The sequence below is a fragment of the Chlorocebus sabaeus genome, chromosome 10, assembly GCF_047675955.1.
Source record: "Chlorocebus sabaeus isolate Y175 chromosome 10, mChlSab1.0.hap1, whole genome shotgun sequence".
In the NCBI taxonomy this organism is placed as follows: Eukaryota; Metazoa; Chordata; class Mammalia; order Primates; family Cercopithecidae; genus Chlorocebus; species Chlorocebus sabaeus.
Genome location: NC_132913.1, coordinates 129,131,847 through 129,158,997, shown reverse-complemented (window position 1 = coordinate 129,158,997; position 27,151 = coordinate 129,131,847). Strand labels below are relative to the sequence as shown.

General features: G+C 48.4%; 1 protein-coding gene across 2 annotated transcripts in view; it reads left to right on the top strand.

Moving 5' to 3' along the window:
- The window catches only part of THAP4 (THAP domain containing 4), a 45,810-nt gene extending 26,799 nt beyond the window's left edge, over positions 1 to 19,011 (top strand). For both annotated transcript variants that reach the window (XM_007967003.3, XM_007967004.3), the window contains 3 exons: positions 1,205 to 1,314; positions 2,265 to 2,368; positions 18,714 to 19,011. In XM_007967003.3, the coding sequence (XP_007965194.1) occupies positions 1,205 to 1,314; positions 2,265 to 2,368; positions 18,714 to 18,833 (334 nt within the window). In that variant the 3' untranslated portion in view covers positions 18,834 to 19,011. The remainder of the gene's footprint in view (positions 1 to 1,204; positions 1,315 to 2,264; positions 2,369 to 18,713) is intronic.
- The last annotated feature ends 8,140 nt before the right edge of the window (positions 19,012 to 27,151 follow it).

The following is a 27,151-nucleotide window of genomic DNA, read 5'->3' as shown; positions in this document are numbered from 1 at the left end:
AGACCAAGGCAGGCGGGTCACCTGAGGTCAGGAGTTTGAGACCAGACTGACCAACATGGAGAAACCTGATCTCTACTAAAAATACAAAACTAGCTGGGTATGGTGGCGCATTCCTGTAATCCCAGCTACTCGGGAAGGTTGAGGCAGGAGAATCGCTTGATCCTGGAAGGCGGAGGTTGCGGTGAGCCAAGATCGCACTATTGCACTCTGGCCTGGGCAACAAGAGAGAAATGCCATCTCAAAAAAAAAAAAAAAGCTGGGTGTGGTGGTGCATGTCTGTAATCCCAGCTACTTGGGAGGCCGAGGCAGGAGAATCACTTGAACCCAAAAAGGAGAGTTGCGTGAGCTGAGATCATGCCACTGCACACCAGCCCTGAGTGTCAGGAAAAAAAAAAAAAAAATTATCTCTAAGAATCATAGAGATGGATTCCCTGTAGAAACTCATAAAGTTGGTGAAATGATAAATGAGGCTTTTTTTTTTTTTTTGTCTTTATTTTTGTAGAAATAGGGTCTGTGTTGCCCAACCCTGTCTCAAATTCCTAGGCTCAAGAAATCTACCTGAGTGGGCCTCTGGAATTGCTGGGATTATAGCCCTGAGTCACCATGCCAGCGAGTTAGTTTCTAAGCCATGGGTTTGTGCCCTCAGTTCAAGATGCACACGCCTGTCTTTTACTGTTGAGTATTTGCACTAATGATGAAGGATGATAAGAAGCCATACCGTATCTCAGCACCTGTTCTGTTTCTTACCGTAGGAATTGATTAGATTCTTACACAAGAACATAGCTCAAAAGAGAAAGGTTGTGTTAGGGTGAAGTTTACTGCAAGGGAATGCTTAGGGTTCACACTGTGTGAGGCCTGGGCTAATGGGCCTAGGGCAAGGATATGCCCTGAGGTGATAAGAACAAGTCCTGTCTTCAGGAGCTGAGGGTCAGCAGGTAAGACAGACCCAGCCAAAATGAGCACAGTGGTGGAGGGGGCGGGCAGGTGTGTGGGCGTGGCTGGAGCAGCCCATCTTCAGGAGTGGAGGGTCAGCAGGTAAGACAGACACAGCCAAAATGAGCAGAGTGGTGGTGGGGGCAGGCAGGTGTGTGGGCATGGCTGGAACAGCCGCCTGGAGGGCAGCATGGATAGTCCTGGCATCCACGCAGCCCACACCGTGTTGGAGGCCAGTGCCTAGGCTTCCCATCCCCAACTTCCCATCCAGGTTCAACTCCTTCCACCCGGACACGCGCAAGCCGATGCACAGAGAGTGTGGCTTCATCCGCCTCAAGCCCGACACCAACAAGGTGGCCTTTGTCAGTGCCCAGAACACAGGTGAGGCCCAGTCTGTGGGGTGGGGGTGCTGGCCATGGGAGGCCACTGCCTGCATTCTAAGCAGGGGTGCGGGAACGCCCATTGGCAACCCTGCTGAGACATGTGCTGGTGGGGACCATGGGGATGGCCCTGAGTGATAACAGCGGTCGTGGGAGCCTGCGGTGCCATCTGTGTAGCTGCAGAGGCCTCTGCACACAGATTGTGTACGTGCAACTCCCTGACCATGAGAGGGCCCGTTTGCCCAGTGCCGTGTTGGCAGAAATGGTCATGTGCTATGTGCATTCATTAGGAATCACTGGAAAACAAGCCGGCCACTGTGGCTCACGCCTGTAATCCCAGCACTCTGGGAGGCCGAGGCGGGCGGATCACGAGGTCAGGAGTTCAAGACCAGCCTGGCCAACATGGTGAAATCCCGTCTCTACTAAAAATACAAAAATTAGCTGGATGTGGTGGTGCACACCTGTAATCCCAGCCACTTGGGAGGCTGAGGCAGGAGAATCACTTGAACCTGGGAGGTAGAGGTTGCAGTGAGCCAAGACTACGCCACTGCACTCCAGCCTGGGTAGTAGAGCGAGATTCTGTCTCAAAAAATAAACCAGCCTGCGTGACTCTAGATCAGTGTTTCTTCCTGGACGTCCATCCCCACCTGCCACTGCATGTACTAGGGGTGATTCTGCTAGTCTGATTGATGGGTGGAGGTGGGAGGACTGGGGCCCTGGGCACCTCTGAAGAGGGGGCCTTCCATAGAGCACCTGCCTGTGCTGTGAGGAGAGTTGTGGCTTTTCCTCTGTACCCACAGGGTGAAGCAGGGAGGAGGAGAAGGATCACTGCCTCCATGGCTGCAGAGTTGGGGTCTCCTGTGGAGTCCTGGCTTGCAGGCGAGGAGAGTCAAGGCTGCCTCTCTGCGAGCCGAGCAGCTGCTGGGTGAGCTGACCACCTTTCCCTTGCAGGTGTGGTAGAGGTGGAGGAGGGTGAGGTGAACGGGCAGGAGCTGTGCATCGCATCCCACTCCATCGCCAGGATCTCCTTCGCCAAGGAGCCCCACGTAGAGCAGGTGAGCCCCTCCCGGCCCTGCCCCAGCGCCCTCCTGTCTTGTGTGTGCAGAGGTCTGCGGAGTCAGCCTTTTCCTCTTCCGTGAGGTAGTGCGTGTGTTGCCACCGCGTCTCACAGGCCTGTCTTCACTGTCTCATTCTTTTCCCTTCTCGGACCATCCCAGGGTGGATGTTCCCTCATTTCGTTGCCTGCTCCTCGGCTGGCGGGTGGTTTGGTTTTTTGAGGTTTGTTGTTAGTTACAAACATCCTTTTACATTTGGGTTGTCCACGTCTGCAGCTATATCCGTATCTATAGATAAAATTTTTCCAGTTAAATTTCTGGATCAAAGGACAGGTACATTTTAAATTTGTTACACGCTATCAGATTGTATTTCTTCATGATTATCCTCCCACTATCTCTTGCATGAGGGCAGCTTGTTCCCCACTCCTTAACAACGTGGTATATTTTCAGAATTTCGGTCCTTTCAAATCTGAGAAATAAAGATGAAATATTACTCATGTTTTAAATCTCACTTTGAAGCGGGAGGGCTCATTCCCCATGCTCACTGGCCGTTTGTGCTTCTTGTTCTGTGTACTTGAGGTTCAAAGTCTTTGCCTGTTTTTCTATGCATTGCCCCTTTTTTGAGGCAGAGTTTTGCTCTTGTTGCCCAGGCTGGAGTGCAGTGCCAGGATCTCCACTCACCACAACCTCTGCCTCCCAGGTTCAAGCGATTCTCCTGCCTCAGCCTCCCAAATAGCTGGGATTACAGGTGTGCGCCACCATACCCAGCTAATTTTGTATTATTGGTAGAGACAGGGTTTCTCCATGTTGGTCAGGCTGGTCTTGAACTCCCGATCTCAGGTGATCCGCCCACTTTGGTCTCCCAAAGTGCTGGGATTACAGGCGTGAGCAACTGCGCCTGGCCAGATTGTCCTTTTTTTTTTTTTTTCAAGGATTTGTGGGAGCTTTCTATATGCCATGGGTTAATCTGTCATCTGCTTTATTTGCAACACATATTTCCCTAGAGTCTGTGACCTGGTCCATGATGGGTTGTACCCCACAGATGCTCAGCTTTCCTATCGTTGCCTCTGGGCTGTTTTCTTTACAATGTTTGGATTTGGGTTCTTGCTAAGGAAGTTGTTGTCCACTCCAAAATGATAAAAACATTCTCTCATTTTCTTTTTTTGTTTTTTTTTTTTTTTTTCGAGACAGTCTCGCTCTGTCGCCCAGGCTGGAGTGCAGTGGCACGGGCTTGGCTCACTGCAAGCTCCGCCTCCCGGGTTCACGCCATTCTCCTGCCTCAACCTCCCGAGTTGCTGGGACTACAGGTGCCCGCCACCATGACCAGCTAATTTTTTTGTATTTTTAGTAGAGACAGGGTTTCACCGTGTTAGCCAGGATGATCTCGATCTCCTGACCTCATGATGCACCCGCCTCGACCTCCCACAGTGCTGGGATTACAGGCATGAGTCACTGCGCCCAGCCTGTTCTTTCATTTCTTGTATTCTTACAGCTTTCCTTTTTACATTAACACCTAGACCTTTAATTTGTCTCACATTTGTTTTTTGAGTGATGCAGCGTATAATTCTAACTTTTCCAGATGAGTGGCCCAGTGGTCCCAACACCACTCATTGAATTCCATCCTGACCCCACGGATTTGGAATGTCATACATATATTAAGCCACATCCACATAAATATAGGGGTCTGTTTGTTTCTTTCTTTCTTTCTTCTTTTTTTGAGAAGGAGTCTTGCTCTGTTGCCCAGGCTGGAGTGCAATGGTGCGACCTCAGCTCACTGAAGCCTCCACCTCTCGGGTTCAAGTGATTCTCCTGCTTCAGCCTCCCGAGTAGCTGGGATTACTGGCACGCGCCACCACACCTGGCTAATTTTTGTATTTTTAGTAGAGATGGGGTTTTGCCACGTTGGCCAGGCTGATCCCAAACTCCTGACCTCAAGTGATCCGCCTACCTCAGCCTCCCAAAGTGCTGGGATTTACAGGCGTGAGCCACTGTGCCCAGCCTTGTTTCTGTTTCTTCCTTTGCTTGTCCACTTCATTACCAGTAACACATTTTTAGCTCTCACAGCTGTATATTACATGTTAATGTCTAAGGGAATGTTTCCCACATTTTTCCTCCAAATTTTCTTAGTCGTTCTTAAGCACTTCCTCTTCATCATTCTTAAGCACTAGATGAACTTTTGAATAAACATCTCAAGGTTTATAAAATGTACATCAAGACTGCATTGAATACATGAGTGAATTTGGGAAGAATTAACATATTTTCGTGGATAGCAATATACAGCAGCATGGCAATGTATTATGGTGACTGTAGGTCATGTTTTGTGTATTATAGTATATATAAAAGCTTTATTTCTTCATAGTTTTAATCATATAGGTCTTGTACATTTCATGTTAGGGTAAACTCAAGTGCTTTATCATTTTTGTTGTTTATAAATACATTTTTTTCCATTTAATCTTCAAATTGATTATTGGTCATTGTGTGGACACTTCTGATTTCTCTGTGTCAAACTGGGCCACTTGTGTGTAACGTTGGGACAGCCAGGATCTTAGGCACAGCACGGATAGAACAGCAGGCATGAATGTTGCTTGTCCCTGACTCGAGTGGAAATAGATCTGTGTGCCACCACCTGTAAGATGCTCACTGTAAATTACTTGCTGGTAGATAAGAAGGTAGCCTTTTTATTTTTGAGATGGAGTCTCACTCTGTTGCCCAGGCTGGAGTGCAGTGGCACAGTCTCGGCTCACTGCAACCTCCGCCTCCTGAGTTCAAGCGATTCTCATGCTTCAGCCTTCCAAGTAGCTGGGGTTACAAGCGTGCACCACCATGCCCAGCTAATTTTTGTATTTTTAGTAGAGACAGGGTTTCACCTTGTTGGCCAGGCTGGTCTCAAATTCCTGACCTCAAGCAATCCACCCGCCTCAGCTTCCTAAAGTGCTGGGATTGGGCATGAGCCACAGCGCCCAGCTGGATAGCCTTTTTTTTAAGTTGTAAAATTTTTCTACTTTTTTTGTTTTCCAGTGCAGGTGCATATCTTGGTTAAGACAGTCTTTTTCGAAGCTGGGCACGGTGGCTCACGCCTGTAATCCCAGCACTTTGGGAGGCCGAGGCGGGCAGATCACAAGGTCGGGAGATTGAGACCATCCTGGCTAACACGGTGAAATCCCGTCTCTACTAAAAATACAAAAAATTAGCTGGGCGTGGTGGTGGGTGCCTGTAGTCCTAGCTACTCGGGAGGCTGAGCAGGAGAATGGCGTGAACCCAGGAGGCGGAGCTTGCAGTGAGCTGAGATCCGGCCACTGCACTCCAGCCTGGGTGACAAAGCGAGACTCTGTCTCAAAAAAAAAAAAAAAAAAAAAAGACAATCTTTTTCAAGTTAAGAAGATTTAGTTTCTAGTATGTTAAGAATTGTATTCAGGGGCCAGGCGTGGTGACTCATGCTTGTAATCCCAGCACTTTGGGAGGCCAAGGCAGGCGGATCACGAGGTCAGGAGATCAAGACCATCCTGACTAACACAGTGAAACCCCGTCTCTACAAAAAATACAAAAAATTAGCCGCTGTGGTGGCAGGCACCTGTAGTCCCAGCTACTCAGGAGGCTGAGACAAGAGAATGGCGTGAACCCAGGAGGCGGAGCTTGCAGTGAGCTGAGATAGCGCAACTGCACTCCAGCCTGGGCGACAGAGCAAGACTCCGTCTCAAAAAAAAAAAAAAATTGTATTCAGGAATGAGTTTTGAATTTCATCAAATGCTTTTATAACCTTTTGGGAATTAGTCTGTTTTGCCTACTTGCCTTCCTCTTGAAGCTGTTAATACAGTAAATCAGGTGTCCCCAGCCCCCAGACTGGCTGTGGCCTCTTAAGAACCAGCCCTCACTGCAGGAGATGAGTGGCCAGCAGGTGAGTTAGCATGACCACCTGAGTTCCACCTCCTGTCCATCAGGTGGCAGCATTAGATTCTCATAGGAGCGCAAACCCTGCTGTGAATTGCACATGTGAGGGATCTAGGTTTCCCTCCTAATGAGAATCTAATGCCTGATGATCTGAGATGGAACAGTTTCATCCCGAAACCACCCCTATCCCCCAGCTGTGGAAAATTGTCTTCCACGAAACCAGTTCCTGGGGCCAAAAAGTTTGGGGACTGCTCTAATAAATTATATTAATAGCTCATCAGTACTGGGCCATGTTTGTTTTCGGGGATAACCCTGAGTTGTCATGATATGTTGGTTTTAGACATCATTGTCCATTTTGATATTGGAGTTATTCACAGGCTAGCTGGGAGCTTCTTAGCTTTTGCAAATGTTCTCTGGCGAAGGGTGGCCCCATGGGAGTTGGTCGGCCTCTCTGGGAAGATGTCTGGGACCCAGACCTCAGCTGTGCTTTTACTTTGTTCCATGACTGCTCATCTCTCCACGTTCTTACTTGGCTTCATCTGCAGATTCATTGTTCTCCTGGAAAAGTGTCTGTTTCATGAGATTTTCAGAATTTTTAGAAGAAGTAATAGATACTGTTTTCTCTTGATCTGCCATTCTATGTCACTTCTCTTTTACTGATGTTTTGTGTGTGTTTTCTCTTTTTCTTGATTATACTTGCCAAAGGTTATCTATTTTGCCAGGATTTTTGTTTGTTTGTTTGCTTGTTTTATTTTGCTAAATAACTAGATTTGGGTTTTATTAATTAAAAAGTGCCTCTTTTTCTGCGAATGGAGAGAGACAACGGAGTTAGGAAGCCTGGGCGTGGTGCTCAGGGGAAGGCTCTGTGCCACGCAGCCCCTGCACCCCGGAGGCTTTGGGGTCCTCTGCAGAGTGACTTAACGGACAGAAGCTGGAAGCACAACCTGAGGGGCTGGGCCTCCCCATTGGGTTGACATCAGCAGGACCGAGGAAACCAGGAAGCACACACACAAGGCAGGGACCTTGAGGCCAGAAGGAGAGAAGGAGGCAAGGGCTGGGTCTTGGAGGGCCTGTCTGTCCTACTAGGCTTGTGCGGGCGTGAAAGGAGCTGTCCCTATTATTACAGTGTTGGGGAAGTTTCCTGGGACTTTCTTTGTAGCCAAATACAAAGTCAGTGTTTCTTACCTTTCCAATGAGTATTGGGGGAAATGTGTCTTCCTTGTTAAGTTCAGAGTTCTGTAACTTTATGTGCTGCATCAAGAAGTTTTACAGCTGGGCACAGTGGCTCATGCCTGTAATCCCAGCACTTTGGGAGGCTGAGGCAGGTAGATCATCTGAGGTCAGGAGTTCGAGATCAGTCTGGCCAACCAGGTGAAACCCCGTCTCTACTAAAAATACAAAAATTAGCCAGGCGTGGTGGCAGGCGCTTGGAATCCCAGCTACTTAGGAGGCTGAAGCAGGAGAATCGCTTGAAACCAGTAGGCCGAGGTTGCAGTGAGCCAAGATCGTGCCATTGCACTCCAGCCTGGGTGACAAGAGCGAAATTCCATCTCAGGGAAAAAGAAAAAAGAAGTTTCCCTCAGTGACGGACTGACCCCATGTATGATGGTGGGGCCATAAGATTGTAATGGAGCTGAAAAATTTCTGTTACTTCATGAGTAACAGAAGCCATTTAATGTAGCACAGTTACTTTTTAAAAATAAAAATATTTTCATAAATTTAATGCAGCCTAACTGTACTGTGTTTATAAAGTTTATGGTAGTGTGGTCATGTCCTAGACCTTCACATTCATCCACCACTGGGTCACTGACTTACCCAGAGCAACTGCCAGTCCCGCCAGCTCCACTCACGGTGCCTGCCCTAAACAGGTGGACTTCTTGTTGTTGTTTTTGAGACGGAGTCTCGCTCTGCTGCCCAGGCTGGAGTGCAGTGGTGCGATCTCAGCTCACTGCACGCTCCGCCTCCCAGGTTCATGCCATTCTCCTGCCTCAGCCTCCTGAGTAGCTGGGATTACAGGCACGTGCCACTATGCTGGGCTAATTTAATATTTTTAGTAAAGACGAGGTTTCTCCATGGTGGTCAGACTGGTCTTGAACTCCCGACCTTAGGTGATCCGCCCAGCTCAGCCTCCCAAAGTGCTAGGATTATAGGTGCGAGCCACTGCACCCAACTGTCTTATGTATTTTTAACAGCTTTTTAAATATATAATGCAGTGCTGAGCGCAGTGGCTCATGCCTGTAATCCCAGCTCTTTGGGAGGCCAAGGTGGGCGTATCACCTGAGGTCAGGAATTTGAGACCATCCTGGACAGTGTGGTGAAACCCTGTCTCTACTAAGAATACAAAACAATTAGCCAGGCGTGGTGGCGGGCGCCTGTAATCCCAGCTACTTAGGAGGCTGAGGCACAAGAATTGCTTGAACCTGGGAGGCAGAGGTTGTGGTGAGCTGAGATCACACCACTGCATTCCAGCCTGGCAACAGAGTGAGACTCCGTTATCGAAAACAAAAAAAGAAAAAAAAAGATATTCATATACTATTCAAATCACTCCAAGTGTGCAATTCTGTGGGTTTTAGTATATTTATAGGACTGTGTACCCATCATTACAATTAATTTTAGAACATTTATCTTTTGTGGCACAATCACGACTCACTGCAGCCTCAGCCACCCTAGACTCAGGTGATCCTCCCACCTCAGCCTCCTCAGTAGCTGGGACTACAAATGCACACCACCACAACTGGCTAATTTTTTCGTTTGTTTGTTTTTGATTTGGGTTTTTTTTGTGTGTTTTTTTTTTTAAGAGAGAGTCTCGTTCCATCACCTAGGCTGGAATACGGTAGCAAGATCTTGGCTCACTGCAACCTCCGCCTCCCGGGCTCGAGCGATCCTCCCATCTCACCCTCCCTAGTAGCTGGGGCCACAGGTGTGCACCACCACCCCCAGCCTTTTTTTTTTTTTTTTTTTTTTTTTGTACTTTTAGTAGAGATGGGCTCTTGCCACCTTACCCAGGCAGGTCTTGAACTCCTGAACTCAAGCAATATACCCACTTGGGCCTCCCAAAATGCTGGGATTACAGGCATGAGCCAGCGCACACGGCTAATTTATTTGTATATTTTGTAGAGACAAGGTTTTGCCATGTTGCCCAGGCTGGTCTCGAACTCCTGGACTTAAGCAGTCCTCCTGCCTTGGCCTCCCAGAGTGCTGGAATTACAGGCGTGAGCCACAACCCCTGGCTAGAACAGTTTTTATACCCCAGAAAGATACCTGGTACCCTTTAACTGTTGGCCCCAACTTCCATCTCCCCCAGCCCCTGGCTACTACTAATCTACCTTCTCTTCGGACTGCCTGTCCTGTCCCGTCCTGAGCATGTCCTAGAATTGGGGCCGTAGACTGTCGCTTAGTGTAAGGTTTCCAGGGTGTATCCAACTTGGAGCATGCCTCAGGCCTCACTCCTTTTCATGGCTGAATCATTCCATTGATGATGTGCTGTATTTTGTTTATCCATTCCTCATTGATGGGCAGGTTGGTTGTTACTGAATCTTGGCTGTTAAGAAGAATACTGTGCCTCGCGTGGTGGCTCACGCCTGTAATCCCAACACTTTGTGCGGCTGAGGCAGGAGATCGCTTGAGCCCAGGAGTTCAAGACCAGCCTGGGCAACATAGCAAAACCTGTTTCTACAAAAAATACAAAAAGTAACCAGGCTTGGGGATGCATGCCTGTAGTCCCAGCTACTTGAGAGGGTGAGGTGGGAGAATCACTTGAGCCTGGGAGGCGGAGGTTGCAGTGAGCAGTGATCATGCCACTGCACTCCAGCCTGGGTGACAGAGTGAGACCCTGTCTCAAAATAAATACATGAAATAATGCTGAATTGCCTCTGAAACACATTTTCAAGCAAACCTGCTGTTCTCAGCCTTCATCCACAGCCACTCATAGAGACACTCAGGCCGTGCCACGGAGCTTTTGTGGGTGTGAGACAGGCTGTTCGCCTGTCCCCAGTGCTGCGTTCAGCCTCGCCCTTCGGTCGGCTGTGTCAGTTCCCCATGTGCGTCTGATTTCCAGCCCCTCGCGTTCTGTGGCTGTGTGCCACCTCTCCTCTTTCTCCTGTGGATTCACGCTGTGGACAGCATTCCTTCACTGCCATTCTGGTAGGGGGCCGTGCAGGAGCCACCGCACCGTCCTCACCCCGGAGGCCTCACCTCAGAGCTCTGTGCCGGGTTGCTTGCTGGGTGACAAGATTTTCATCTACATTTTATCTTTCTTAAAATTTTTTTACTTTTTATTTTATTATTACTTTTTTTTAGACAGAGCTTTGCACTGTCGCCCAGGCTGGAGTGCAGCAGTGCGATCTCGGCTCACTGCAGCCTCCACCTCCTGGGCTCAAGTGATTCTCCCACATCACCCTCCCAAGTAGCTGAGACTACAGGCATGCAGGACCACTCCCAGCTAATTTTTTGTATTTTTAATAGAGATGGGGGTCTCACTTTGTTGCTCAGGCTGGTCTCAAACTCATGGCCTCAAGTGATCGACCTGCCTCGGCTTCCCAAAGTGCTGTGGTTATAAGTGTGAGCCATCATGCCTGGCCAGTTTTTCCTTTTAAGAAACATGATATTTGGGATTATTGTTTCTCTGTAGTGTGAGGTAGCAGTCCCATTTTCCTTTTCCCCATACGGATGTCCTGAGGCCCTTGTTAGGCACTGTGGCCCTGCTGACTGCGGTTTGGGGCATTTCCCCTCCTCGGCTGTCAGGATTGATGCTGCCGGCCATAGCCTCAGACCTGGTGTCTGCACGTGGATGCAGAGGCACCCGGTTGTTCCCCCTCGCTCTGGAGGACTGGGCTGGAACCCCTTGAAGAGAGCGAGGCTTGTACTGGGGAAGTGAGGCCTTGCCTTAGCTTCTCCGTGGCATCTGGGGATCAGGCTGGGATGGGACGTGTGAGTGTCTTTACTGTTTGTGTGGGTGTTGGTGGGCGTGGCCCAGACTGCAGGCCCCACAGAGGGTGGCAATGCCTTCGTGAGCTGTGGACTGAGCGTGGTGGAACCTGTGGGCTGCCGAGGATCCCGGGCCAGCTTGCCCCGGGGACAGCTTGTCACTCATGTCCGGTGACTGAGCAGTGGTGGCAGACCCCAGGGGAGAACTGAGCGTGTTTGAAGAGACTCATGTGACTCTTTGGGGGAGGGCCTGAGGGGTCCCCAGGCTCCCACTGACCTGCACCTTCCCCGTGCTGTGTGTGTCTGTGCTTTAGAACTTCAGGCCCCGTGCGGTCTGTGCAGCACGTGCCTCGCGGCAGCCCTGAGAAGAGGCAGGTCCAGGCCCAGGCCCCATTTTACAGAGAGGCCCCCGGCCTGGCAGAGCCTCCCCAGCTTCCTGCCTTGTGTGGGTGGCTGTGGACCGAACTGCAGCCGGGGCTGCCGCTGGCGACCTGTGATGTGAACTTGAGATCTTTTCACGTCATTGCTGGGCCATCCTCCAGCGAGGTGCCTATTCAGGTCTGGTGACCATCTTCCACTGTGCCTTTTCTGGCTCACGTGTCAGAGTTCTTCATATAATTTGAATAAAGCTCTTTGCTAGCTAAATGTGTTGCAAATAGCTTTTTCGGTTTGCGATTATCTTTTGAGTTTTACAAATTGTTTTTGAAGAACAGAGGTTCTGGATTTTATGTGGTTCAGTTTGCCAGTCTCTTCTTTTATTGATTCTGTTTTTAATGTGTCCTAGTTAAGCAGTCTTTCCTTACTAACAGGTCAAAATATGTATTCTGAATTTTTCTGGAAGCTTCACAGTTCAACCTAAAATCTTTCCTTTAGATCATTAATCCACCTGGGGTTGAGTTGGTGTGTATAGTGTGAGGTGCCGTCCCCCTCTCCTTGTTCTCAGATGAGAGCCAGCTGCCCTGCACCCTGCCTGAAGAGTCTGGCCCCCCATTCACCCACGCACCCGCCCCCCGAGCCCCTCAGTATCCTTCATCAGGTCTGCTTCTGACTGTCTCTCTGGTTCCAGGAGGTCTGTTTGTCAGTCCCTATGCCAATATCACGCTGTCTTCATTATCATGGCCTCTACTTTTTAAAAATCATCTCCGGCCGGGCGCGATGGCTCACGCCTGTAATCCCAGCACTTCTGGGAGGCCAAGGTGGGCGGATTACGAGGTCAGGAGATCCAGACCATCCGGGCCGACGCAGTGAAACCCTGTCTCTACTAAAAATACAAAAAAATTAGCTTGGCGTGGTGGCGGGCGCCTCTAGTCCCAGCTGCTGGGGAGGCTGAGGCAGGAGAATGGCATGAACCTGGGAGGCAGAGCTTGCAGTGAGCCGAGATCGCACCACTGCACTCCAGTCTAGGAGACAGAGCGAGACTCCGTCTCAAAGAAATAATAAATAAAAATAAAAATCATCTCTATTGAGGTATACTTTATATGGAATAAATGCATACACTTCAAGTGTGCAGTTTGATACATTTGGACAAGCATTTATAATCTTGTAATGCTGCCCCAGTCAAGACTGAGAACAGTCCCAGCACCCTAGAAAGCCTGTGCTCCACAGGCAGCCCCCGCTGCCCTCTCACAGCCCCTGGCCTGGTTTCTGCCACTGCAGACTGAGCAGCTCTGCGTGTCCTAGTGCCCACTGTCACTCGAGCAGCTCTGCGTGTCCTAGCGCTCCTCCTCCTCCTCCGCCGAGCGGCTCTGGGTGTCCTAGCGCTCCTCCGCATCAGCGGAGCCACAGCACAGGCACTCATTTGTTTCCGGTCTCCTTCCCTCACTGAAATGCTCTCGAGATTGACGCGTTCTGCTGCATGTGCCGTGTCTGCTTGTTGCTGTGTGGTGGTCCGCCAGTGAGTGTGTCAGTTTTGTATATCCTTTCTATTGATGGATGTTTATTTGATTTGTTTCCAGTTCCAGGCTATTATGAATAAAGCTGTAAGCATGTGCAGACCTTTGTGTGGACAGGTTTTTTTTTTTTTCTCTCTCTTGGGTGCATACCTGGGATTGGAACTGCTGGGTTCTGTGGTAAGCACCAAACTCTTCCAGAGTGGCTGTCCCCCTTGACACCCCAGCAAGGTTGTCCCACAGCCTCGCCAAGGGTTGGCCTTTGAGTTTTATCCTGGCCACTACAAGGTGGTGTTTCATTGTGATATAAATTTGCACTTCCCTGCTGCGTAACGATGCTGATCATCTTTTTGTTGTACTTATTTGCTACTTGTATTTCTTGTTTTGTGAAATGCACATTCAGATCTTTTGCCCGTTTGTTTGAGTGTTTGTGTTATTCCTGAGTTGTAAGAGTCTGTTGGTTGTTCTGGGTGTAAGTCCTTTATCAGGTGCACTTGCCAACAACATATTCCTATCCTGTGCTTTGCCTTTCTGTTTCCTAGACAGTTCCTTTTGAAGAACCAAATGTTTTTTTGTTTGTTTTGTTTTGTTTTTTTTTTTTTGAGACAGAGTTTGCTCTTGTTGCCCAGGCTGGAGTAAAATGGCGTGATTTCGGCTCACTGCAAGGTTCCAGCAATTATCCTGCCTCAGCCTCCCAAGTAGCTGGGATTACAGGCGCCCACCACCGTGGCCAGCTAATTTTTTGTATTTTTAGTAAAGGCAGGGTTTCACCATGTTGGCCAGGCCGGTCTCGACCTGACGTCAGGTGGTCCACCCTCCTCGGTCTCCCAAAGCACTGGGGTTACAGGTGTGAACCACCATGCCCAGTCTAGAACCAAATGTTTTAATTCTGTTACCATTTTTTCTTCTCTAGTTAGTGCTTTTTGTGTCCTGTCTTAACATTTTTCACCTAGCCCAGGCAGCAAAGATTTTCACCTGCATTTTCTTCAAAAAGTTTCATAATTTTACTTTAAGATACATGCTATTTGGAATTACTATTTTTAGGTGGTATAAGGTAGTAGTCATGTTTTTTCCTCATACAGATACCTCGTTTCCAGCACCATTTGTTGAAAAGAGAACCCTTAACTTACTGAAGTATGCGGTGCTTTTGTGGAAAGTCAGCTCACTTCGTGTGTGTGGTGCTTCCCCAGGACTCTCTTCTGTCCCACTCTTCTCTATTTCAGTCTTTTTTTTTGAGATGGAGTCTCGCTCTGTCACCCAGGCTGGAGTGCAGTGGCACGATCTCAGCTCCCTGCAAGCTCCGCCTCCTGGGTTTACACCATTTTCCTGCCTCAGCCTCCTGAGTAGCCGGGTCTACAGGCACCCGCCACCATACCCGGCTAATTTTCTGTATTTTTTTTTAGTGGAGATGGAGTTTCACTGTGTTAGCCAGGATGGTCTCAATCTCCTGACCTCTTGATCCACTCGCCTCAGCCTCCCAAAGTGCTGGGATTACAGACGTGAGCCACCGCGCCCGGCCTCTGTTTCAGTCTTTATACTGTTACTGTGCTGTCCCGATCACTGTAGCTTTATATTGAATCAGGTGATAGAAGTTACCCAACTTCTCTTCTTTTTCTTTTTTCCAAAATTGTTTTGGCTATCCTAGGACCGTTTGCATTTCCATATGAATTTCAGAATCAGCTTGTCAGTTTCTAGAAAAATTTTCATTGGAATTACTTGACTTTCTAAATTAATTTGGGAAGAAGTGCCATCTTAGGCAAACCGAGTCTTCCAATCCAGTGCCATGGTAAAGTGCTCCATTTATTTAGATCAGTCTCATCCTACACTTTCTTGTAGTTTTCAACGTATTGGTTTTGCACACATTTTGTTAAATTTATTACTAAGTATTTTGTGGTTTGGGATGCTATTATAAATGATTTTTTAATTTTCCAGTTATTTGTTGCAAGCATATAGAAGTACAATTGGCTGTTGTATATTGATCTTGTATCATGTGACTTTGTTAAATTCATTCATTTCTGTAGTTTGTTTCTTTCTTTTCCTGCTTTTCCTTCCCTCCTTCCCTCCCTTCCTTTCTCTCCTTTTTTCTTTCTTCTTTCAATAAAGACAAGGTCTTCTGTGTTGCCCAGGCTGGAGTACTGCGGCTATTCTCTAGTGATTTTTTTCCTTTTGTTTTTCTTTTTTTTTTGAAATGGAGTTTCTCTCTTGTTGCCCAGGCTGGAGTGCAGTGGCGCGATCTTGGCTCACTGCAACCTCTGCCTCCTGGGTTCAAGCGATTCTCCTGTCTCCGCCTCCCGAGTACCTGGGATTACAGGCATGTGCCACCACACTGGGCTAATTTTGTAATGATTTTTTTTTTCTTTGAACAGAGTTATTTAGAGATATGTTACTTATTTTCCAAACACATTTGAGAATTTTTTAAATAGATTCTATTGCTTAGGATTTTTAATTCAATTCTATAAAGCCCAGACAACATACCCTTTATCTAATATTTTAGTCTGTTAAAAAATGTTGGAGATGCCGGGCGTGGTGGCTTACACCTGTAATCCCAGCACTTTGGGAGGCCGAGGTGGGCGAATCACAAGGTCAGGAGATCGAGACCATCCTGGCTAACACGGTGAAACCCTGTCGTTACTAAAAATACAAAAAAATTAGCCGGGTGTGGTGGCGGGCGCCTGTATTCCCAGCTACTGGGGAGGCTGAGGCAGGAGAATGGTGTGAGGGAGGCAGAGCTTGCAGTGAGCCGAGATTGTGCCACTGCACACTCCAGCCTGGGCAACAGAGCAAGACTCCATCTCAAAAAAAAAAAAAAAAAAGTTGGAGACTTATTTTATGCCCTAGTATATGGCCTAACTTCATGACTATTTCATGTACACTTAACGAATGTAGCATTCAGTAGTATAAAAGCCCCTCCACGGCCGGGCGCGGTGGCTCAAGCCTGTAATCCCAGCACTCTGGGAGGCCGAGACGGGCGGATCACGAGGTCAGGAGGTCGAGACCATCCTGGCTAACACGGGGAAACCCCGTCTCTACAAAAAAATACAAAAAACTAGCCAGGCGAGGTGGCGGGCGTCTGTAGTCCCAGCTCCTCGGGAGGCTGAGACAGGAGAATGGCGTAAACCCAGGAGGCGGAGCTTGCAGTAAGCTGAGATCCGGTCACTGGACTCCAGCCTGGGCAACAGAGTGAGACTCCGTCTCAAAAAATAAAAAAAAAAAAAGCCCCCTCCACAAGCTGGAAACCCTGGGATGCCAGTGTCATGGCTCAGTCCAAGTCCAAAGGCTTCAGAACCAGGGAAACCAATGGTGTCACTCTCAGTCCTGGGCCAAAGGCCTCAGATCCCTGAAGAGTGAGGAGGTGCTGGTGACATCTGGGAGTCCAAAGGTCGGGGGGCCTGGAGTTGTCCAAGGACAGGGGAGGAAGAGTGTATCCCAGCTCCAGCAAACAGATGGATATATTTGCCTTGTCTTTGTTTTTATTTTCTCTGGGCCCCCCAGCCTATTGGATGGTGCCCACCCTCATGGAGGGCACATCTTCCTCACCTGGTCAGTCACCTCTGGAAACATCCTTTCAGACATACTTAAAATAATCCTTTACCAGGTTTCTAGGTGTTCCTTAATCTGGTCAATTTGACACTTAAAATTAACCATTACACCTACACCCATCCCTGGCTGCTTTCAAGTTTCTATTGTTTTGCCTTTGATTATCAGCCAGAGTTTTGCTGTGATATAATTAGAATTTGTGGCTTGATATATTTTGTTAGACTCAGAAAATTGGCCATCATCTGTTCAAATATTGCTCATGTTCCATTTTCTTTCCTGTCTTCTTCTGAGTCTCTGGTTACACATGTGTTCAATCTTTTGCAATTTTCAATGTATCCCTTATGCTTTCATCCATAGTTTCCATTATTCTCTAGGCTTCAATGTGGATATTTCCTACTGATCTTTTTCCAGTTTACTAATCCTTTCTTCATCTGTGTCTAATCTGCTGTTTATTTCATCATTGGGGCCTTTATTTGAGTGATTGTTTTTCAGTTACAGAATTTCTATTTTAATTTTTTTGATAAATTTTATCTGCAGAAATTCTCCATATTGTCTTCTGATAACGCCAATATTGGCATCCCCTGGGTGAGGGTGGGGGAGGTGTCTATTTCCTGTTTTTTCTTTTGATCTTATCTCCTAGTAACCTAAGGAGTTTTTCTTTTTTTCTTGGATTCTAGACATTATGTATGAAAAATTGTATAGATGACTTGAGGCTTCATTTGATGTTATCCTCACCAAAGAGTAGTTCTGTGCTTCTGCCTGTCAGTCATGGATGGACAGCTCGTGTTCAGAAGAGACTGAGCTGGTTTGAAACTGGACTACCAGCCTGTTTCTGTTAACCCTTACTCCTGGGATGGGACCCTTCAGGGTCCCCACCCAAAGCTGGGGTGCTTTCCTGGGTGTCTCCTTTTTTTCATTTTTTCTTTTTTAGAAATGGAGTCTTGCTCTGTCGCCCAGGCTGAGGTGCAATGGCACGATCTCGGCTCACTGCAACCTCCACCTCCCAGGTTCAAGCAATTATCCTGCCTCAGCTTCTCGAGTAGCTGGGACTCCAGGCGTGTGCCACCACGCCCGGCTGAGCCTCTCCTCCTAGACGGACACCGAATTCCAGTGTTTGTCCCTCCAGCTCCATGAGTCCGAGAAGGCCTCACTCAGCTTCTCAGCCTCTTAGCTACCACATCCCTCTTAGCCTCCACCCCTTGAACCTCTTGACTTCCAGGCAGCAAAAGCATCAGGGCCAGTTGCTCCAAATTGGGTTTCACCTCCACACTTCCTTTTCTCTGGGGCGCTGGTCCTTGCTGACTTGGTGGTTCTCTGACACATTTAAGGAAACTTCTTAAAATCTGGGTTATCTGCGAGGGGGTTGGTCAGTTACAGAGTAGTTAGCCATGGCCATAAGCAGAACTCCGTTTCATCGACTTCTGGTGTCCCCCACCTGACCCCACACGTCTGGGACACTAGAGAGAGAGTGCCCATCAGAGAATTGTCTTTTGACAGTGAGCACTCACAATCTGCTGGCAAACGTTCCAGGCATACAGGGCTGACTCATTCGGGACTTAGCTGCCATAGGCTTGGATTCTTGTTGGAAACAGCTGCTATAATTTATTCTGATGAATTACTGTTCCAAAGATGGTGTTTCTGAGCTTTCCAAGAACACACTGGATATCAGTTCTAGTTACAGTGAAAGTGGGAGGCAGTGGAGAAGGGAAGCATTGGAAGCTCAGTGTTGTCTGATCAGGTATATAATTTGTAGAGACCAAAAAAAGGTCGTGACTTTTCCCATCCAAGTACTAACCAGGCCCAACTCTCCTTAGCTTCCGAGGTCAGATGAGATTGGGTGTGTTCAGGGTGGTATGGCCGTCGACAAAAAAAAGTGACTTCTAAATAAACAATCCCTGTGTTCACCTGGTGGTTTTCTGGAGACAGCTGAGGGGCACCTGGATTGTGACGTGCCCAGGGGCCCTGGGCTGTGTCTGTCATCCCCTGGCAAGGACACTGCCTGGCTCACAGCCCGTGACGAGTGCGTGGCATGTGATGGGCACACGGGTGTTGATTGAATCTTTTGAGATAAAACTAAGGTATTTTTGTTTCATTCTCCTGCTCAGATTACCCGGAAGTTCAGGCTGAATTCTGAAGGCAAACTTGAACAGACAGTCTCCATGGCAACCACCACACAGCCAATGACCCAGCATCTTCATGTCACCTACAAGAAGGTGACCCCGTAACCTAGAGCTTCTGGAGCCCTCAGGAGGGCCTGGCTACTGTGTCTCAACGGTTCGGCTCCTTGGCATACAGTCCCTGCAGCAGAAGTGGGTGTGGCCGGGAGCCTCTGCGGGCTCAAGAGTGTTGTCCAGATGTTTCTGTACTGGCATAGAAAAACCAAATAAAAGGCCTTTATTTTTATGGCTGAGGATTTTGAATATTATCACTTGTGTAGGATGTACATTTTTTTTATCTGCTGATGTTTGTTTTCCAAAGTCTTCCCTAAGAAATTAAGAAGGAGGCTGGGTGTGGTGGCTCATGCCTGTAATCCCAGTACTATAGGAGACCAAGGCAGGTGGATCATCTGAGATCAGGAGTTCAAGACCAGCCTGGCCAACAGGGTGAAACCCCATCTCTACTTAAAATACAAAACATTAGTCGGGCGTGGTGGCACGTGCCCGTAATCCCACCCACTTGGGAGGCTGAGGCAGGAGAATTGCTTGAACCCAGGAGGTGGAGGTTGCAGAGAGCCAAGATTGCACCACTGCACTCCAGCCTGGGAGACAGGAGCGAGACTCTGGGGAAAAAAAAAGTAAAAGAGAAATTAAGAAGGGATGAATCTCTTTCCTTTTCTTTCTTCTTGCAGTTTTGACAAGATCTAAAATATCTGTAAATCTTCTGTAGAGTTGGCCGGGCACAGTGGCTCACGCCTGTAATCCCAGCACTTTGGGAGGCCAAGGCAAGCAAATGGCTTGAAGCCAGGAGTTTGAGACCAGCCTGGGCAACATGGCGAAACCCGATCCCTACAAAAAAAAAAAAAAAAAAAAAAATTAACTGAGCGTGGTGGTCCATGCCTGTGGTCCCAGCTACTCAGAAGGCTGAGGTGGGAGGACCCCTGGAGCCTGGGAGGTGGAGGTTGCAGTGAACCAAGGTCATACCACAGAACTCCAACTTGTGTGACAGAGCAAGACCCTGTCTCCAAAAAAAAAAGATGGCAGTCATTTTTTCATTACTTTTAAAGAGCCAAGTCTACATTTTCTTACAGATGGAGCATTCCCAAGAGGCTAGCTGTGATTTTTAACATCGTCATGTAAGTTTTAGTTTGTAACTCTCTAATACAGCTTTCGTTTTTGTGGGGTTTTTTTCACCATGAAAGTTCCCAAACATACACTAAACCCTTGTACCTGTCACCCAGCTTCAGTACCTGCCAGCATTTTGCCCACAGCAGTTCCATTTTTCCTCCCCACTTCTGCTGGAATACATGGAAGCAAATTCCAGACATACTGTCACTTGCACCTAAATCCTTTGGTATACATTCCAAAACAACCAAAGCCATTTTCTTTCTCTTAACTCCTCACCGTGTCAGAAATCTCGCCAGGCAGATGGAGACGAGGCTACACGGGTGTTGGGAAGCAGAGTCGGAAGAGGTAGCGCTCGGGCTGCGTGGGGTTAACATCCAGGGTGGCAACCGCAGGTACCACCTCCAGGGCTTGGGGATAAAATGTGTTACCAGGGTGGGGTTTCAGGGACCTCAGAGCTTAGAGGAGGTTCTCGCAAGATGGGCAGGAGGGCCTGGGACGGTATTCCAAGGGCCAAGCGGGTGCCAGGGGACCTGGAGGCTGGGCTCCGAGCTGTCTCTGCTCCCAGAGTAATGTTGAAATAACCTGGGAATGCCAGGAAGCTCCCAGCCACAACTCCTGCATCCCGGGCTCCTGCACGCCCAGCCAGAAGGGAGTGTGGGAGGGCAGCACCCAGGGCAGAACACAGACAAGCCAAGAGACAAGAAGTCAGTAACTGATGGCACGGTGGTGGTTTCTCAAAATGCATAAGAATTCTGTAATGTTCTCCAACACTCAGTCCTATTCGCATTCCCTGACTGCCTGAGAAATATCCTCATACAATTGGATTATCAAAGCTTTATTTACGTTTGTGTTTGGCTACAAAGTCTTTTAGGATCCTTTTGATCCTAAAAGTCCTCCTCTTCCCTCCCCTGTACCCTTGACTTGTTGGTAAAGCTGGTCACTTGTCCTCGAAGGTGTCCCCAGTCTGGACTCAGCATCATCCTTGTAGTGTTTAACTTGTTCCTCTGTCCCCTCTATATCCTGTCATCTGGAAGTTGGATCTAAAGTTGTGGCTGGAATCACACCTGGGCGATGCTCAGTTCCTCGTGTCACAGCCTATGAGGAGCCTCATGTCTGATTGTCTCACTTTGTTGAAGCCTGACCCCTTTATCGTCAATTTCCCATCAACTGTTCCCCTGACAGTTTTGCCCCCTGTGGGTGACCATTGCTAGAACCAGAACCTCCACTGGGACTGCAGATGTTTGTCTTCTGTCTCTCATTAGAAGGACATTTAGTGGCTGGAATTCTCTCAGACCCTCCCTTTATCCATTACGGTAAGTCGGGTCCCCCTGAAGCTCGTTCATACTAGAAAGGCAGCATAAACACTTAATTATTTCCCTTTAATGATCAATTTTTGGAGTAAGAATGTCCTGGCGCCCTCCAGTGGTGCCAGAGGACTGAGAGTTCCTCGCTCCGCTGCAGTTGCCCTTCCCGCTTCCCTCCTCATGTTATGAACTTCATATTTTCATGTATACAGTCTGTCCTCAGTATCCACAGGGGTGGGTTACAGGACCCACACAGATACCACAATCAGATGCTCGAATCCCTTGTATAAAATGGCGTGGGATTTGCGTGCAACCTACGCACATCCTCACATAAACGTTAAGTCATCTCTGGATTGCTTATAATACCTGATACAGTGTAAATGCTCTGTAAACGTATATTTTTGGGGTGTTTCTATTGTGGGCTTTTTGGGAATTTTTTTATACACAATTGAATCCACAGAAATGGAGGGCCAACTGTATTTGATACCATTTTAATCAAGTGCTGCCTATGTCTTCGGCAAACAGGAGATGCTCAGATTATCTCGTAATTGGCCAGAGGAGCCCCTGCATCCAGTGGGCTTTGATGCCTCCTTGCTCTGGGGCCACGACTGCCTCTGACTCTTCCTGCCCGGAACCTGGAACTACCCATTTCTCCAGAGCCCTGGTCCTCATTACTGGGGAGTGGGAATTAGAGGCCACAGACTGAGCACTGATTGCTTCTGATGGCTGGGCTGCTCTACTTCCCAGCCTTTCCATGGACAAAACCAGAAAATTGTTCTAAAATTTATTTTCTCAGCCAGGCATAGTGGTTTACACCTATGATCCCAGGACTTTGGGAGGCCAAGGTGGGTAGATCACCTGAGGTCAGGAGTTCGAGCCTGGCCAACATGACAAAACCCCATCTCTACTAAAAATACAAAAAATTAGCCGAGCATGGTGGCAGGCCCCCGTAATCCCAGCTACTTGGGAGGCTAAGGCAGGAGAATCACTTGAACCCAGGAGGCAGAGGTTGCAGTGAGCCGAGATGGCACCATTGCACTCCAGCCTGGGCAACAGAGTGAGACTGTGTCTCAAAATAGTTTCTGGTTTATTTTCTCCGAATCACGTGAGGTTATATTAGAGATCAGGACCCTTCACCCCTAACTACTTTAGCATGGGATATACACATGTATTTTTGAAAAATATGAATTCATACTGTTTTCCATTCAAATTTTAAGATTATAAGAGTTTTTAAATATTCTTTGATTTTACCTCTTAAGCTGAAAATCTTGATTCATTACATGAACAGTATTTGCTTTATTCTACATACAAATACATATAATCATTTCAAAATAAGCTTGGGCAACATAGTGAGATCCCACCTCTACCAAAAAAGGTATTGTTAACAATGGCTACTGGTCAAAGTTTGTTTTTTCTGCTAGCCTTTTTAGACTTTTCCCTTTGAAGACACAAAGTTAAAATATTACATAATTGGATTAATTAATCTGCGCTTCTGTCACTAACTTGATACACAAGTCCATTTGTTTAATTTCTAGAAATTGTTATAATTTGTTTTGCAAATGCAAATCATTTGACTGGCTTTCTTGTTGGAACTGTAAAACCAGGCATGTTTGCTCCACACAGGCCTCTGGTACAGCTGTCGAGTGCCCTGGTAAGGTCACCGTGGTTCAGCTTGCCGTGGTTTAGCTTGCCGTGGTTTGGTTTAGCTTGCCGTGGTTCAGCTCGCTGTGGTTTGGTTTAGCTCGCCATGGTTTAGGCAACAGATCCCCTCATGCTGGGCACTCCGGTTGTTTCCAGTCTTTGGCCAATCAAATGTCAGAGTTGGACCCAGCACCTCCGTTGGGACTGCAGCATGCTTGTCTTCTAAGTCTGTTTAGAAGGGCATTTCCACATCTTTGTGGATTCTGGCCATCGTATCTTAAGGATACATTTCTGGGAATGGGATTACCAGTCAGCAGGGAGAGGCTCATCCGGCTTGTCTGGGTATTGTTGCTGTCCCCAAGGGGCCAAGTGTTCTGCATCCCTACAGCATTGTAGGAGGCACCTGCCCCCATCAGCAGCCGAATCTGGTGTCAAATTTGGATTTGGGTCAATCTTGTAGGTGAGAAATGGAGTCTTGGGGTGGTTTTGGTTTGCACTTCTCTCTCTCTCTTTTTTTTTAAATCATTTTCTTGATTTTCCAAACTCATGAGCTCTTTTGAATAAGGAATATTAATCCTAATATTTCTCATTTTAAGTTATAATTTTTATCGAGGTAAAATATATATAAAACAACATTTTTATCAGAGTCCTATAGATGATTTAAAAAATTCACCATTTTAACCATCTTAAAGTTTACAATTTAGCGGCATTTAGTACATTCATAACGTACAACCGTCACTTCTCTGTGCTTCCAAAGCTTGCGTCACCCTGGAAGGAGACCCCGCACCTGTTCAACACCATCCCCCGGCCTCGGCCCTGACAGTCTCTACCCTGCTTCCCGCTCAAGTCACCAACACTTTTGAAAATGCTCTGTTAGAAAACATTTTCCCCAGTGTACCTTCTGTCTTTTAGTGCTCCTGGGTTTTAAATCCTATTTAGGAAGATTTTGCTCCCTCCCCCGTGATGAAGGAATTCACCTTTTCCTAGTACTTTTAACCCATTTGGAATTTGTCTTCGTGTATGGTATGAAGTGCAGATTCATTCTCGTCTTTTTCCAAGTGGTTAACGTTGACTGACAAGTCCATCCTTTCCTCACTGGTATCGTATGCTGCCTTATAGACGGCATGTTCCAGGCATTGGGATCTGTTTCCAGGTGTTCATGTGCCTGGGCCTGCCTGCCTACGTGGGTCCTGGTGCCATGTGTTCCATTTCAGAGGTCAGGAGATGGTTCCATGGCAGAGGACCTCCCCATTTCTTTTTCAGGGTTTTCCTGGCTATTTTTACACTCTTGTGCATCTTCTGTCTCACATGAACTTTATAATTAGTTTTTTAGATCCGGGAAAAACATTCGGCGTTTTTATAAGGATTACATTACATTTATAAATTTACTTTTGTAGAATTGTCTTGCTTAGGAGAGTTTTCTTATCCAGGACCATGGTATTTCTTTCTGTCTGTCTTAATTCATTTTCCATTGCTCTGACTGAAGACCACAGACTGGGTAAGTTATAAAGAAAAGAATTTTATTTCTTACAGTTCTGGAGGCAGGGAGCCAAGGTATAGGAGTTGCATCTGGTGAGGACCTTCCTGCTGGTCGGGACTCTGCAGCCTCGAGGTGCTGCCAGGCATTATGTGAGGGTCTCATGAGAGACGGCAAAGCTGGCTTTTATCACCAGCCCCCTGGTGATAACTGCTTCACTCCCTGAGAACCCATTAGTCCATGAATGGATTAGTCCTCAAGAGCCAGTCACCTCCCCAGAATCCCATCCCAGCACTGCTGCATTGGAGTCCAGGTTTCCAGCGCATGAACTTTTGGGGAATGCGTTCAAACCATGGTATTGTTGAAATCTACTTTGGTGTCTTTATGGCATATTTAAAGTTTTTCCCATTTAGGATTTCACATTTCTTTCATGCATGAGGATTTTTTTTAATCTTTTTGTTGCTGTTAAAAATGGGTCATCTTTTCCGTTCTGTCTTTTAACTGAAAGTATACACAAAGATCTCTGTGTGCTACTTTAAATCCTGCTGTTTCTCTGAATTCTCTTAGTGTTTGTAACATCACTTTCTTGTGCTGGAAATATAACAAAGTGTTTGATCCAAGAAGCATCTGGCAGGAAGCCTGGGCAGGGGGGGCACCTTGAGCGTGGGCTTCACTTTTCCTCCTTCCTCCTCCCCTTTCCTCTGCCCCTTCTCCCACCGGCCACTTTCCTTCTCTCCCATCTGCTGTCCACCAGGCAGGTGTTGCCAGACCACCCCAGGGGTCCTCCCTTCATGTTTCTGGAGACTGTGTGGGTTGGGGGGGGGTATGATAGAGGGGGCAGGGCTTCAAAGGAGACGCTCGGGGGAGGGCCCCCTGGAGGGGCGAGGAGAGGATGGGGCGTGCGAGGGGGCCTTGTCCTCCAGCTTTGTCAGAAGGGCTAATGTCTGTGGCCTGAGCTGGCATCAGGCTTTAAGAGGAGAATGTCAGCCGGGCGCAGTGGTTCACACCTGTAATCCTAGCACTTTGGGAGGCCGAGGTGGGTAGATCCCTTGAGGTCAGGATTTCGAGACCAGCCTGGCCAATGTGGCAAAACCCCATCTCTATGAAAAATAGAAAAATTAGCCGGGCATGGTGGTGGGCACCTGTAATCCCAGCTACTCAGGAGACTGAGGCACAAGAATCACTTGAACCTGGGGGGCAGAGGTGGCAGAGAGGCGAGACTGCACCACTGCACTCCAGCCTGGGTGACAGAGCAAGGTCCTAAAAAGGGAAGAATATCGCTGCATCAGAAAGCAGGAAGGTGGGGCCTGCCCAGGCCCGTAGCCCTGCAATGAGTCTGGCCCAGAGGCACAGTCGGACACACAGGAGGCCAAAGTGAGAGGAATGAAAATGGGCTGGACGGATCAGGGGACTGAGGAGAGCCGGGTCGTAAGGCCCCCTGGCATTTGTTCTCTGGACGGATGAGGGGACTGAGGAGAACTGGGCCGCAGGGCACCTTGGCATTTGTTCCCAGGGTAGGGGAGCTCTGGTGTGGCACACGGTAGCAGAGAGCCTCCACCAGGAGGGTTGTGGTCGGCCCACGTGGAGATTTTAGAGACATCTCACACTTCAGGTTTTGTCCTATCAGGTTCAGTCACCTGTGTGCAGTGTCCACAGGAAGGCCTGTGCAAGGCCGCATGGGAAGCAGGGTGGTCCACCAGGCCTGGCCTCAAGGGGTCCTGTTCTGGAGAAGCAGATGCACAAAGCTGAGGGACACAGGTAGTGGGCCCTCCTGTGTGGCTCCTCAGCCACGGAACCACAGCACCTAAGAGCCACCACTGAAGAGGCAAACGAGCCCTGCGGCAGGCCTGAACCAGAGTTCCTGGGCACTGCCCCGTGCACCCAGTCAGGAGCCTCCCTGCTGAGGGTCAGCGAAGGCTTGGGGTACTGGCATTAGGGCTGGGTCCTGAGGGAAGATGAGGGAGAGAAGTATAGGAGGAGGAGGAGGGAGGGGAGGGAGTAGGGCTGCCAAGGGAGGGTAGGAGGGTGGAGGGCTGGATAAGGAGGAGGGCTACAAAGAAAAGAGGAGTAGCGCTGCAGGGGAGGAGGGTGGAGGACTGCAAGGGGAGGAGGAGAGGGAGGAAGGTTGCAAGGGGAGGAGGAGGAGTATTGTGGGTGAGGGGGAAGAGAAGAGCTGGCCGGGGAGGAGGAGGAGGGCTACAAAGAAAAGAGAACTACAGTGGGAGGAGGAGAGTGGTGGAGAGTTGCAGGGGAGGGGGAGGGTGGAGGACTGGAAGAGGAGGAGGGTTATAGGGGGAGGGTGGTGGAGGGCTGCAGAGAAGGAGGAAGAGGAGTAGCGCTGCAGGGGAGGAGGGTGGAGGGCTGGAGGAAGAGGAGGAGAATAGGGAGAACAAATCCACTCTAGCAGGGGAACGAGGGCAGCATGGGGAGGACAAACCCACTCTAGCATTCCAATCTCCCTAAGCCTTTGAACCCCTTCCACACTAACCATGGGTGACCAGGCATGTCCAGTTATCCCATGGTGGGCCATGTTTTGACCCATGTTTCAGCCAAGCAGCCAACCAACCAGTCAGAACCCTTTCTAAATGCAGGCTCTCTGCTTAGTGAGCCCGTACCAACAAATTTGGCCTGATCCAACTCTGTGTTCCTCCTGCCATTCTCCCAGGCCCTCAGTATGCATTCCCACGTTCCTGGGGTTTCTGTGTAAACTGGAAAACTCACATCCTCTTGGGTAAGTGCATCTCCCAATGCTCATGCCCTGTATCTCAGCTCTAGGGCCTGCCCCACGTCAGTCTAGTTCCATGTCTAGAAGCAAAAAGGGGTGGGGGCAGGTCCTG